General features: G+C 40.8%; 1 protein-coding gene across 1 annotated transcript in view; it reads left to right on the top strand.

Moving 5' to 3' along the window:
* Positions 1–15,461, top strand: part of mlphb (melanophilin b) — a 251,531-nt gene that overhangs the window by 127,529 nt on the left and 108,541 nt on the right. Inside the window, exons 3-5 of the mRNA XM_084311402.1 lie at positions 4,606–4,827; positions 7,004–7,143; positions 13,349–13,390. Of these exons, the coding sequence (XP_084167528.1) occupies positions 4,606–4,827; positions 7,004–7,143; positions 13,349–13,390 (404 nt within the window). The remainder of the gene's footprint in view (positions 1–4,605; positions 4,828–7,003; positions 7,144–13,348; positions 13,391–15,461) is intronic.

Consider the following 15,461-nt stretch of genomic DNA (forward strand, 5'->3'; position numbering starts at 1 on the left):
GGGCCTGAAAGGAGTTTGACAACCGGCGAGGGTGTTGTCATTCTTAATGGGTGTGTGCCGAACCCTGCCTGTACTTATGCCTGGCACACTGTGTGACTTGTTTTGTAGTATATTTATCTCTTTTTCGCAACTGTCTGCATAGGAATGTGTTGAGCAAGACTGACTGTTCATGCTGGTTCATGTTGGTTCATGTTGGTTCATATTGGCTCATGCTGGCTCATGCTGGTTCATGCTGGCTCATGCTGGTTCATGCTCACTGAAGCTAAGGAGTCATGTCACTTCTGAAATTCTGGAGTGGAAGAAATTTGCAAGAAATTATTATCCTTTTTTTTATCACATTTCCCCTCCCCCCCCAATATTTCAACAAACACCACATTGACATCAACAACAATAATAATAATAATAATAATAATAATAATAATAATAATAATAATAATAATAATAATAATAATAATAATAATAATAATAATAATAATAATAATAATAATAATAATAATAATAATAATAATAATAATAATAATAATAATAATAATAATAATAATAATAATAATAATAATAATAATAATAATAATAATAATAATAATAATAATAATAATAATAATAATAATAATAATAATAATAATAATAATAATAATAATAATAATGATAATAATGATAATAATGATAATAATGATAATGATAATAATGATAATAATAATAATAATAATAATAATAATAATAATAATAATAATAATAATAATAATAATAATAATAATAATAATAATAATAATAATAATAATAATAATAATAATAATAATAATAATAATAATAATAATAATAATAATAATAATAATAATAATAATAACAATAATAACAATAATAACAATAATAACAATAATAATAATAATAATAATAATAATAATAATAATAATAATAATAATAATAATAATAATAATAATAATAATAATAATAATAATAATAATAATAATAATAATAATAATAATAATAATAATAATAATAATAATAATAATAATAATAATAATAATAATAATAATAATAATAATAATGACAAGACAATAAAAATTACAAATACAGACTTAAAACTTGAGTACAAAATACAAAGAACCAAATACAAAATATAGAATATAGAATATAATATAGAGCAAGAAATTCATTGTCACACAGTAGGAAAAGCTTTGGGTTTTGGCCTCGAGAAGCACGTCTTCTATTTGAATGCGTCTGCGCTTGTTTATGTTGGCTCCATTGTTCCGGTGTAATTATTTGCTGGCAAGTGTTTTCAATCATCTATCACGGTGGCTGCAGCTGGACTCAAAAGTTGTGAGCGTTGTCAGGGAGACTGAAATGAATATACTCACGAGTTCCCCGTGGGGCTCAATTCTACTAGAATGATGGGATAGTGAAGCCAGGACAAGGATAAGACTGTGTCCCAACTCAAGCCCCAGTAGTGATGTGGGAAGCGAGGACGGAACAAAATGATGGAACTGCAGTTACTGCTAATACTTTTTTGGACGGATAGACAGCATTTACCTGTTTCTGCCCCTTTATGTATGTGCTTAAATAATAACTCTAATGTTATTGATATGCGAGTCATATTTCAGACCTTTGTTCAACATGTATTCAGAGCTTTAAAGTTGCTTTATTTAGCTGTAGTCTAGCACAAGAAGAGGAAAAAGTGGCTCTGAAGCAACTTTAAAGGTCATCAGTGTAGACTCATTGGTTAGCATACCATTTCTATCAGATGGGTTTTGAGGTGTTTAAGGTACACTTTCAGATACACTGGAAGCCTATGGAAGTGATGATTCGGCACAAAAAAGCTATTATCTCTATAAAGGAAAAGCATGTCGAACAAATACTTGATATATAAAGTCATATCAAGGCAAAAATGCCATAGGACTCATTGTATCTTGTAGTTTTAGTTGAATACTTTTACCTCTACACTACCCGACGCCCCATACCAGCCGATTTTCAAGAGCCATATTGCTAACACCAAAGCCTGTATTGCTAACACTAAAGGCCATATTGCTAACACTAAAGGCCATATTGCTAACACTAAAGGCCACATTGCTAACACTAAAGACCGTATTGTTAACACTAAAGGCCATATTGTTAACACTAAAGGCCATATTGCTAACACTAAAGGTCATATTGCTAACACTAAAGGTCATATTGCTAACACTAACGGCCATATTGCTAACACTAAAGGTCATATTGCTAACACTGACAGCCATATTGCTAACACTAAAGGTCATATTGCTAACACTAAAAGCCATATTGCTAACACTAAAGGCTATATTGCTAACACTAAAGGCCATATTGCTAACACTAAAGGCCATATTGCTAACAATAAAGGCCATATTGCTAACACTAAAGGCCATATTGCTAACACTAAAAGCCTAACACTAAAGGCCATAGTGCTAACACTAATGGCCACATTGCTATTAACACTAAAAGCCATATTGATAACACTAACAGCCATATTGCTAACACTAACAGCCATATTGCTAACACTAACAGCCATATTGCTAACACTAAAAGCCATATTTATAACACTAAAAGCCATATTGCTAACACTAAAAGCCATATTGATAACACTAACAGCCATATTGATAACACTAAAAGCCATATTGTTAACACTAAAAGCCATATTGATAACACTAAAAGCCATATTGCTAACACTAAAAGCCATATTGCTAACACTAACAGCCATATTGCTAACACGAACAGCCATATTGATAACACTAACAGCCATATTGCTAACACTAAAAGCCATATTGATAACACTAACAGCCATATTGCTAACACTAACAGCCATATTGCTAACACGAACAGCCATATTGCTAACACGAACAGCCATATTTCTAACACTAAACGCCATATTGATAACACTAAAAGCCATATTGATAACACTAACAGCCATATTGCTAACACTAACAGCCATATTGTTAACACTAAAGGGGCAGATATTGCAATTTCCATGATGCTGGTGACATCAGGGAACGTGTGCAGGAGTGCTAAGCTAAACATTTGCCCTTGTTTTAAATTGCCCCATCTCAAAACCCACCCCATTTCTTGATCCTCCAATCACAACTGTTATTTCTCTCCGGCTTCTTTGTCCGACAGTTGTGATTGGATGATCAAGAAAAGAGGGCAGCGTTTAAAAAAGGTAAATTGGCACTTCAAAATTCACAATGCTAGTGAATAGAAGTATGTTTTAAGCCGAGACTTGAAAGAATCGATGGATGGGGCGAGTTGCCAAGCAGAGAGGGGGGTGGACCAGGCTCAGAGGGGGGTGGACCAGGCTCCGAGGCAGGTGGTTGGAGGTGGGATGGGGGGGGGGGGGGGGGGGGGGGGGTTCCTCCAGCGGTAGTGTGACCACCATCGGCTGATCGAGAAAGTCATGGCACATTTATATCAGACAAACTAACCCCAGTTTAAAAGTAAAATGAAACGTGTTGCTCAGACAAGACATTTTGTTGTGGAAATGGTAGGCTAATAATGATAATAAATAATGATAATAATAACATAAGAAACATATACCTTCACAGTCCTGAAGGCACTCGCCTGTGTCTATTCCCCCCTCCAACCCAGTGACCTGTTCGCTCACAAGCGTCTGCTCCGTGGTCTGCTCATAGCTGTTTAGCGGCTTCTCTTGGGAAGGACCAGGGCTGTACAACTTAATAAAGAGATTGAATACAATTAAATGGGATATAAACTAAATCAAATATAGCACAATAGAATAGAATATAATTATGAAATCAAATATAGGCCAGGGTTGTACAACTTAATAAAGAGATTGAATACAATTAAACTAGAATAATCCACTCAGTAGATTGCAGACCTGCGCCAAGTCCTAACAATCTCCCCACTTTGCCGTTACAGGGTAGATGACAATATTGCCAGTCTCAACAGACCTAGGCTATAAAGTGGTGCAAGAGGAAAGCTCACAGGGTCACCAAAATCAAAGGTTACCGTTTCTCCCACTAGGGGGTCATGAATATTCACAGCAAAATGTGTGATTGTAACACTAACAAATCAGGAGATACACTCATTTGAAAATGGAAAGTTTGGCCTGATGGGGATGCTAGAAGAGATTTCTTCCTCTTGGGGTCATGAATGTGCACGACAAGATTTATGGCAATCTATCCATTACCTTTTGAAATATCTTGTTCTCAGTTTGGCCTGATGTTGGCACTAGAGGAAAAGCTCCAACAGAGATACACAAACACACTGGCATTGGCAGAGGTAAAGAATATATTGTTCAAAGACGATACTGTCTGCCTTCTCTGCAAACAAAAGGGATAATAAGATCCATCAATCTGTCTGACAGGATGACAATTTCATTGACCCCTTAATTCCAACTATTCAATCTGTCTGTCATTTTATCCATGTATATACACAGCCCCCTCTACATTTCCCTATCACATAGCATGGCAAAGCTGATAACCCTGCTGGAATTAGGTGATTTAATTTTACATTGTGTGCAAAACCTGGCCACACATTCACATTATAAACGTTAGATCCACCACAGGGTATCACCAGCTTTCATCATCCTTTCACTCATCCATACATCCCTCTCCAACCCAGTCTTCATCTTTTCTTTCACAGGGACCTGAAGACCCAGATTGAGAAGGAAGACACCAAAAGAGAGTTGCTGGGGACCCAGAGCAGCCTGACGGAGACTCACTGTATCCGCTGTCTCCAACCCTACAAGTTCCTGGTCAACAGCAAGCGCCAGTGTCTGGACTGCCAGCTGTACACCTGCAAGTCTTGCAGCCGATACAACAAGAAGGACCAGGGCTGGGTGTGTGACCCTTGTCGCATGGCTAGGTAAAGCACAGAGGAAATTGCTACTTTACGATGCTCAAGGAAAATAGCGGTTGTAAAGTAATACAATGGGCTACCTTCAAAGTTAGAGTTTACAGCAACAGACGTGCTGTCCAAGTCCAAATTGCACAGATGTAGGATGAATAAAGCTGCACGCACAAGTGCTCAATGGCAAGTACAAGTCTGAGCTGTGAATGGCAGCATTTTTGGAAGGAAATCCCTTCTGTGTGGACTTAATTCTGAACTGCAGCCAAATTAAAGACAGATGCAGCAGTCAAGACAAGAGATTTACTAGTCAAGCTCTTCTGGGTGATGATTAGGCGAATATGAGATCATTTAAGTCCATATGCCATTATACCCATTTCTGGGTGCTGAAAGCCCCATTCACTGGCCTCTTAATATTTTCCTGCCACACAGACATGAATGAATCTCACATGTTGGTTCAGTGCAAGAATAGATGTAAAAAAAAAAAGAAGAAAAAAAATGCCTGTTTGTATTCATAGTGTTTGCATGTATCCCGGTGCAGATTATGTTGGTGGCTAACAGGCTGGATAGCTGACTGAAGGTTAGCATGCTGGTGCCTAACTAGCATGCAGATTAGCTGAATGAGAAGCAGGTTGATGGTGCCTAGCATGCAGCTGTGCATGATGAATAACATGTGAACACATAGCTGGCTTGTCCTCTGGGGCTGCTGGTTGGACTGGTAGCTAGTATGCTGAGGTTGCTGCTTGGCCTGCTTTCGCCATATGAGGGCAGCATCAAGTTGGGGGTGAGGAGGAGAAGGGGAAGATTGACAGTGTGGAGAGGGAGAGCAAGGAACCGAGTTAGGGGCTGCTGAAGGAGCCTGGGGAGTTAGCTGCTCACTGATTCTTAAAGTTGAGAATAGGTATTTTTGGCTCTCACCAATCTCCAATAGTGCCTGTTCATGCTGACCAATGTGTGCGTCTTGACTCACCAGGGCTCCGTGGGAAATCTTTGTGTCTGCTGGGTTAGTTTCCATGGCCAGATTGGGAACCCAAGTGCAGAACACAAACAGGCAGGCAGGTAGTAGGTACAACCCATGAATGAGTGTGCTGAGGGGCAGGAGATCCAGAGATAGGAGCAAGAGTCCAGAGTAGATGGCAAGAGTCTGACGGGATCTTTGTGTAAACTGAGTCTACGATCTGGCAACCAGCTGTAGTCAGGACTGAGTCTTTGTGGCAAGGCTGATGAGGGGACAGCCAGGGGCAGCTGGTTGCACATCTGACTCCTGCTCCTAAGACAATTAGTCCAGAGAGATAGCTAGAGAGAGAGACTATATCTTGTGATAATGAATATTTTTTTGTTGAGTTGGCTTGTTGTGTGGCACAAGCCAAGCTGAAGAGCACATCACATCAGAGCTTTGTTTCAAGTGCAGAGCACAGCAGATCATAAATTGGTCATTGGCATGGATTTGTGCATCAAAGAGGTGCATCCGTCTGTTTACACCCACATTCTGCTTTACATTATAATTTTATTGTTTTGTTTTTGTCACTTAACTCATTCAGCGCCAGCCATTATCCTCATCCCTGTAGTCAATGGGCCACGCTTTAAAAGATAGGCATTTTCACTGTGCGTCACAATGTTTGCAGAGCTATATCTATATTCTATATTATAGCTATGAAGACAATACTATGGCTCATTTGACAGTCACTATCTCCTGTCCAACATGTAAAAAAGAGTACATTTCTTTCATGTATACATTCGTGTGTTATCCCGTGGTGAATATTGTATAGTTTCAGAGTGATCCGGGCTAATTCCTGGAAGCTGAGTTATGGAGCGCTATGTACATTTTGCGAAAGTCGGTTTGCGTTGCTCGCCCGGACACGATATTATTTCCAAATCAAAGGTATATAATAGGTATTATGTTTCATCATGAAGGCATCAAAGGGGGGGGGGGTCGTTTTGTGATGCTCTGATCGTCAGCAACGGCATACGTTTTGAATACTACATACGTTGATCGTTGCGATCTATGTGAAATCATTGTTGGATCAAAGTAGGATTGATGTCATATAGTCCTTACCTTCGCTAGGAGTTATTCCAAAATGAATATTCCAATTGTCTGATCGCGATTTCCAGTATTGATGTCCATCGGGTCCCTGACATGAAATGGCACAAAATATGTCAACTCTAATTTTGTCAACTCTATTTCTCTCAACAGGGTTCTGAAGATTGGCACCTTGGAGTGGTACCATGAGAATGTGCGTGCACGCTTCAAACGTTTCGGGAGTGCCAAGGTCATGCGTTCACTCTTCAAGAGGTTGAGCGTAGAACTCACAGACTCTCAGATGGACCTTAGAGGTGATTAATAAAAAGAGATGGAAATAAAAATGTCCCTGTTACTAATGTGTGTTACATTCTGTTTAGATTTTCTTTTAGCCCCTAATTCATCCCGGGATGGTTTGCTGAGCATGTGTGCTATCTTTCAACAATTCTTCACGACTACACACACTTCCACTGTTCATCATAGCTGTCCATAGAGGTCCTTTTTCTCTCATCGGGGGTGGTGGGCGGTTAGCACTACTGACAATGGTGCCACTTCATGTGGCTATAGGGGCCACTGCGGAAGGCACACACTCAATCCCCACAGTCGGTGGGTGTGTCTGGGCACGCTTCTCAGACCTGTCAAGAGCCTTCTTGCGTCATCCAGCGTGATGTTTGGAAGAGCAGAGCGAAGCTAATTTACACACACATACATTCTCTATATCTATCTCTATCATTCTCTATACTATATATTAGGGCTCCAACGATTAGTCGACATAATCGACGACGTCGATCATAAAAACTCGTCGACGCAGAATTTTTGCGTCGATTAGTCATACATTTTGTTTTATTTTTCTTTTATATATAATATTTTATTTTTTATTTTCACTACTTATCTTTGTGAAAGTGGCTTCTCAGCTCTGGTCCAGCTGAAGACAAAGCAGAAGAACAGATTGGACATTGAGCATGACCTCAGAGTTGCTTTGTCTACCATCACCCCAGACTTTGAGACTCTTGTCAGGAGCAAACAACATCCCCAGTTATCCCATTAGTTCCCTGGGATGTTAAGCTAAGAAGTCTGCTATATATTTTTGGTTATTTAAACACTTCCACTTTAATTTGTATTATTACATTTATTTATCTTGTTATGAGTGATTGTTGTATTGTTCAAATACATTTTGATTTAAAGTTGCTTAAGATCCAAATTCAAATGTTTCATGAGTCATTATTTAAATTTGCTATGGGATCATCATGTTATGTTAAGTTAACTGTTAAGGCAGAGGGACTGGACAACAGGGTGACATTCACAGGTGTGCAGACTTGAGCATGTGAGGTAAAACATGCATTGGAGAAGGAGCCATGCCCACAGGAAGCAGAGATTGAGGGTGTGACAAAAATAATCGTTAGATTAGTCGATTAATCGAATGACAGAAATAATCGTTAGATTAGTCGACTAATCGAAAAAAGAATCGACAGATTAGTCAATTACCAGAATAATCGTTAGTTGCAGCCCTACTATATATACTTACTTACTCACTTAGGCCCATCGCTCCCAATGGAGCATAGGCCATCTATGACTTTTATCCATCCAACACGGCTTTGGGCTGTCCTTTCTGCCTCCCCCCAGCTAGTTCCTTGTCTCTTGAGCTCTGCCTCAGTGTCCCGCCTCCAGGTGTTCTTAGGCCGCCCTCTCTTCCGCTTCCCCTGGGGATTCCAAGTCAGGGCCTGGTGTGTACTGGTAGCCGGTTTCCTCAAAGTGTGGCCTATTCATCCCCACTTTCGTCTCAGGATCTGCTTCTCCACTGGTTCCTGTCTTCCTTTCAGCCATAGTTCCTCATTCTTGATTTTGTTTGGCCACCGGATCCCAAAGATGCGTTTCAGACAGCTGTTTATAAATTTCGCTGAGTAAATTTTACTCAAACTGAGTAAATTTTACTCAAACTGAGTAAAATTGTACTCACTTGGGCTCAAATGGACTCAGTTTGAGTAAAATTTACTCTGCTAAATGTACTGTATCTTCTGCAATGTTCTTTTCGTCATTCTCCAAGTCTCTGAACCGTAGAGAAGGATTTTACATTTGAATTGAAGAGCCGCACTTTGGTTGTCATGCCGATGTCCTTGGAGGACCAGATGTTCTTCAGAATGATGAAGGCTGCTCTGGCTTTGCCTACTCTGGCTGTGACGTCGCCGTCTGTGCCGCCCTTCTTATCCAAGATGCTGCCTAGGTAAGTGAAGGAGTTGACTTCCTGTATGGATTCATCACCTACTGTGACTGTGTTGTTGGTAGAGGTGTTGATCATCATTAGGTTGGTTTTCTTCCTGTTTATTCTCAACCCAGTCTCAAGGGATGTAGTTGCCAGCGTGGTTGTCTTGTCCTGCATCTGGTTGTAGTTGTGTGACAGAAGAGCCAGGTCATCAGCAACTCCATAGGGTCCACTGTATGCCGTTTTTCTTTCCTTTTGTGGTGGTCTTCATAATCCAGTCTATGACTAGGAGGAAGAGAAAGGCGATAGGAGGCATCCCTGACGCACACCGGTCTTGACCTCAAAACTCTCTGACAGTTGGCCTGCATGTAGAACTTTGCATGATGTTCCTTGATAGGTGTTTTGAATCAGAGTGATGATTTTCTTTGGGATACCATAATGCCTCAGCAGTTTCCACAGAGTCTCTCTATCCACGCTGTCAAAGGCTTTTTCATAGTCTATGAAGTTTATGTATAATGGAGAGTTCCATTCGATGGATTGCTCTATAATGATGCGCAGGGTGGCGATCTGGTCCATACAAGATATGTTGCTCCGGAAGCCTGCCTGCTGGTCTCGAAGCATGGGATCCACAGCAACACTCATTCTGTCCAGTATAATTCTGTTGAGAACTTTCCCCGGTACAGATAGAAGCATTATTCCTCTGTAGTTGTTGCAGTTGGTGAGATCTCCCTTTTTTGGTAGCTTGATGATAATTCCATCTTTCCATTCTTCTGGAATCTTTTCTTCCTCCCAGATCTTGATGAAGAGGCTATGAAACATATCTACAGCAGTCTTCAAGTCGGCCTTGATGGCTTCTGCTGGTATTTCATCTGGTCCTGCAGATTTTCCGTCCTTCGTTGAGATAATAGCTTTTTTGATTTCTGCTTTGCTGGGTTTATCACAGTTTATTGGAAGTGTTCTCTCCGCTGGTGTAATGTCCGCTGGCTCTGTCGGGCTGGTTGGTTCAGTAGTTCTTTGAAATGTTCAGCCCATCTTCTTCGCTGCTCCTCTGTTGTTGTAAGTAGGTTTCCCTGTTTGTCTTTTACCGGTTTGTCCGTCTTGCCTGCTAACTTCCTAGTGATCATATAGAGGTCTTTCATGTTGCCTTGCCCTGCCGCTGTTTCCGCTTGTTTGGCTAGGTTGTCTATGTGATCTCTTTTATCCTTCTTAATGCTACTCTTCACTCTCCTTATTGGCTTGGGTGTATTCTTCCTGTGCCTTTGCTTTTGCTGATCTTGTTTTGCTTGTGTTCAGTTGCTCTTTCCTCTCCTTTCTTTCTTTCAGTTTCTGGAGTGTTTCCATTGAGACCCATTCCTTGTGTTTTGTCTTCTTCTTTCCCAATATTTCTTTGCAGGTGTCCAGCCACAACGTCTTTGTGTGCTGCCATTGTGTGTATACTATATATGCCTCTCTCTTTATTTCTCACTTTGAACCTGCGACCTTCAGGCCTCTCTTACCACAAGGTCATCCCGCTGCACATGGTAGTGTGAATATATGGACCTCGTTATCCCTCACATCATGTACCTCATTGTCCCTCACATCATGTACTTCATTATTCCTCATACCAAAACACCAGGCCAACTGATGTCACATTACAACCCAAATGTAACAGACATTTACCTGAAGATTTTAAGGTGCTTTTGGTGTACCAATTTTTTAAGCAGTTGCATTCTTGGCCTGCATTTGAAATCCATTAAACCATTTAAACAACGCTGAAAGATAAGTCAAGTCAAGTCAAGTCAAGTCAAGAGTTTTATTTTTCACGGCATACAAGTATACAATGAAATGCGGGGGGTCTTGCCCGCAACGATTGTGCATAATACAATAGTAATAAGTATCCAATAGAACGACATTGTGCAATAAAACAAGTAAACAAAGTAGGACATATCGGTATATGTACATGAGTTATTTACAGAGCATGGTAGGACATGCTAGGTCCTGTGGTAGTGCAATACACTGTTAGCTACGGATGAGGCACTGGGTCTTTATGTACACTGCTATACAATGCTATATTATACAATCTCAAGTTATACTATACTATTCTTAAAGTGACCTTTTCTTTTCTAAAGTGACCATAAGTGTGAGCGTGTGCAGCATGAGTGTGTGTGTGTGCTCATGTTAAAGTGGCTGCTAATGTGTGAGCGTGTACAGTGTGTGTGTTGTGTGTGTGCTCATGTGTGCTTGTGTGTGGAGAGTTCAGTGTTCAAGGCTCTGATCGCCTGGGGGAAGAAGCTGAGCCGAAGTCTCTCTGTCCTAGTTGCTGGTGTTCGCAGGCATTTGCCTGACCGCAGCAGCTTGAACAGGTTGTTGTTGGGGTGGTGAGGGTCTTTCATTATTCTGCAGGCTCTGGATTTGCACCTCTTGTTGTATAGGACCTGCAGGGGTGGTAGTGCAATACCCGTGGTACGCTCGGCTGAGCGCACCACTCTCTGTAGGGCCTTCTTGTCCTGTGCCGTGCTGTTTCCAAAGACTGACCTAAAACTATTTTTACCTCTTTTTTCACTGCTGGTTGGACACCCTGGCTCAGCGGCCAGTAGACGGCAACATCAATGAACATCCAAATGTTTGCTGGGAAGGTCACTGTGTACTAGCCAACTCTTTTCAAATGTCCCATCTGTTGTGCTTACTCCTCTACAAGCCCTCGGGAGATACCACAGGCCAGATGCCAGAGCTGAGCACAAAGCCTGCCAGGCGCACAGAGGGAGTTTTTATTTATTGCTGGAAGTCTGTTTGAGCTTACATTCAGAAATCCCCAATAAATGAAAGGCTCCCTGCAAATGTGATTTCTGAATAGTAGTCCAGTAACTGCATAGCAATTAGATATCAGGCTTTTGAATCAGGTTTAACAAAAGATCACAGTGACAACCGAGTCAAATTTGTAGATTGAGCACCTCAGCACTGAAACAGATGGTGATACTGTATAGGGTTTGCGTCACTTACAATTACAAATGTCTTTGCAAACATAATATTAGAGCGATAATTGTCCCTCTCAGTGAGTTTGACGAAAGTGGAATTTCTCTTTTCTTTTTCAGACAGTAAACCCTCCTCAAGAGACTGCCAAATCTGATGGAGGGGATTTAATCTCTTCGCTCTTTTCAGTTTTTCCAGTTTTGGCTTCCCCACAGCTGTCTACTGAGCAGCTTCAGAGACCAGCAGTTTCTAAATATCTGCCTTTCTGTCCTCAACTGACCAGTGATTTTGTAGTAAAGTTACCGATACCCTTCAGGCCTCTTCTGTTGCCTTGGGCCAGCTCTGGAGACGCTGGTGTTGTGATGAAAGGGTTTTGCTCATGTTTTGTTATACATGTTTAAAGTCCAACACAGTGACGGCACAAGGCTTCATCAAAGCCTCGTCCAACTCTCCAGTGCAAGCTCCGGTACCGTCTCCCCTGGCTACACCCGGAGCCTATAAAACTAGCCCCCACCAAGCACGCCGTTTATCAGTGACAACAGATTGTCACCATTATCATGTACAGTAGGTTACCACGTGAGATCATAGGAATCTTTTAGATCAATGGAACATAGACGTACATCTGCGGCGCCTCGGGACCACTTATGCTGAGTCACTCTGGAGGATTGAGGGGGAGGTCTGAGGGAGGCATCTGGCTGGCTGGACCCAGCGAGCCGTGTGATCCTCCAGTCACATGTCTCTCATTCTGCACTTGGAATAGAATGCCTCTCCGTGATCCAACCCTGTAAGGGATAAACTGTCCAGAAACAGAGCGGGTGAGAGGGGGGGTTCACGGGAAAGAGAACAAAGGCAGCACCTTTCACTTATTAAGTAACACATCTGTGCAGATGTACAGTGTATATATATATATCTGCGTGGCTCACACAGACTGTGCAAAGCTGCGACCCCAGTTACGAAACAGATCCATAAATACAATGTGCATGTTTAACGGATGCACGCTGATGAACAAAATTGTAAACAATCATTAGAAGACATGCATGGCTTTAATTAAACATGCATGAGTTGAGCATGCACATGGGTACACACACACACACACACACACACACACACACACACACACACACACACACACACACATTCATGCTATTTCACTGTGGTCCGTTGGGCCCGCAAAGCTCTGAGGGTGTCATCCTCTCAACACTGTCTCTTTTTGTGTGCTCAGAGGGGAAGCACCACTGACAATTGTATTGTTCCTTTGGTTAGATCAATGGGAAGCATTGATTGATCTATAAACTTAATTATGTGAAAAGAAAACAACTTAATCAACCATCTCTTTTTGTATCCCTTTCTTTCTTTCTTTTGTCCCACAGAGCCCTGTGAATATGACACTCACAGCAATCCTGATGTCCACAGTAAGTTGGGAGATTTTTCTAAGTCTGTATCTATTCATAGTATTCTCATGACGTTAATTGACCTATCTCAAGCCCTGTCCTTTTTTCTTGAATCCCCCAATCACAACTGTTGCTTCCCTCGGACGAACAAAAAGCAACAGTTGTGATTGGAGAATCAAGAAAAGAGGGTGGGGCTTGAAATAGGTCAATTAAACCCTTGAGACAGAGAACCATATAGATGGTTTCACTGGAATTATGTTGCTAGGGAACAGTTTGGACACAAATGTATTTCCTGTCAACTATTGCATTAGCAAACATTGCATTAGCTAACATTGCATTAGCTAACATCGCATTAGCTAACATCGCATTAGCTAACATCGCATTAGCTAACCTTGCAACAGTAAAAACAAACTTGGGTCATTTTATAATGTTACTGTTGTCACAGTCAAAACTAAGTATTACAGCTAAAACATATTGTGTAGGTTCATGATCTTTGATGGAGGTATAGATTATTTCATTCTTATACTGTTACAACCGATAAATGCTATTGGTTGTAACAGTATTGATTGATTGAAAAATGTTATTAACAGATTGCAGAATGGGTACAATACAGTAGCCTACAGCTCAATACACACAATTGTTAAGGGGATGCAGACCAGAGAAAGACTTGCGTCTTGTTTACATCAGGGTCCTCCATTTTCAATTCATCATAACATATATGACATACATGACATACAGGTAGACAGTAGGCCTACTGTTCCATTTAGACATTTATGACATACCAGAGTACAAAAAGAGTATATATACATTTGAGGGGGAAGAATCTGTACATTGGAGGAGGTGGGGTGGGGGGGGGAAACTGTACATTGGAGGTGGTTGGGTGGGTGGGGTGGGGGGGGGGATGGGGGTGGGTAGGCGGGTGGGGGGGAACTGCACATTGGAGGGGGTTACTTATGTATAAGAATACATATTCTTTACTAATTTCCATGGTAACTACTACAATAACCCAAAGCAAAGATAAGCCTTGCCAATCTTCGGACAAACGGCACAGTTGCTCTGACATGGTATCCCTTGATTCTCGTTGGTTGATAATCTTTGTTTTAATTTTAACCATCAATAAAACGTTAAAAACACGAGAACTCCAGGGTAACTCAGGTATTCATGAGTATATAATTCCAATAGCGTATTATGTCTGTTGTTTTGACAATTTTTGTTTCCTAACATCATCCTCTCAGCTCCGCATCGTTGACTCGAGCAGGCACGTTGGAAGGGGGGGTGCGGGGGGTGCTGCAGCCGTTATTGCAAAAAAAAAAAAAAAAATCTGTCAGGCCACTTTTTAAGCAGGGGGTCTGGGGGTCCCCCACCAGGATTTTCTTTGTTACAATGACTTCATTTCCTGCATTCTGGTGCAGGACTTTTTTATTTGTACCCTTTAAATGCCAGTGTTTGTGATGGCATCACAAATTATTGTTAAAAAACAGGCTAGCATTATGTATGATTAGCAACAACACAGATTTTTATGGGTTTTCAGTTTTTTTGTAATTGATAAATACAATATTGTATTCAACTTCAGCCCTGATCATAACACCACATATTCATTTAATAATTTTAACCCTTTAAATGCCAGTGTGTGTGATGGCATATATTTGCAATATATCAAATGCAAAGTAGATTTTTCTGGGGGGGATTATTACATGCTAGCATGTGTCAATGATTAGCAGTTTTTTGTAAGGGTCCCGCCTCCACCAATCACATGTGGCTCCCTTTGTGTGTGTGTGAGAGCAAGAGAGAGAGAGAGAGAGATAGTTCTCCAACTTGTATGAGTTGCAGTGATCTCCTGGTTGTTCCCCACCTAGGTTATCTAACTATTGCGCTGGTGCAACTAGAAACACTGGCCTGGCCTGCTTCTAATGTAAGTTCAGTGGCCTGACTGCAAAAAAAAAAATAAAAAAAAATGACATTTATTATTATTATTTTTTTTATCATCTGGCGACCCCCCCGCGGCGGCTCAAAGGCCGCACCCCCTACCGATTTAAAGTTCCAACGTGCCTGGACTCTAGACTGGTCTTCAAATGCAATTAACCCTTTCCTG

The sequence above is a fragment of the Notolepis coatsorum genome (assembly GCF_963971535.1).
Source record: "Notolepis coatsorum genome assembly, chromosome: 3".
NCBI lineage: Eukaryota > Metazoa > Chordata > Actinopteri > Aulopiformes > Paralepididae > Notolepis > Notolepis coatsorum.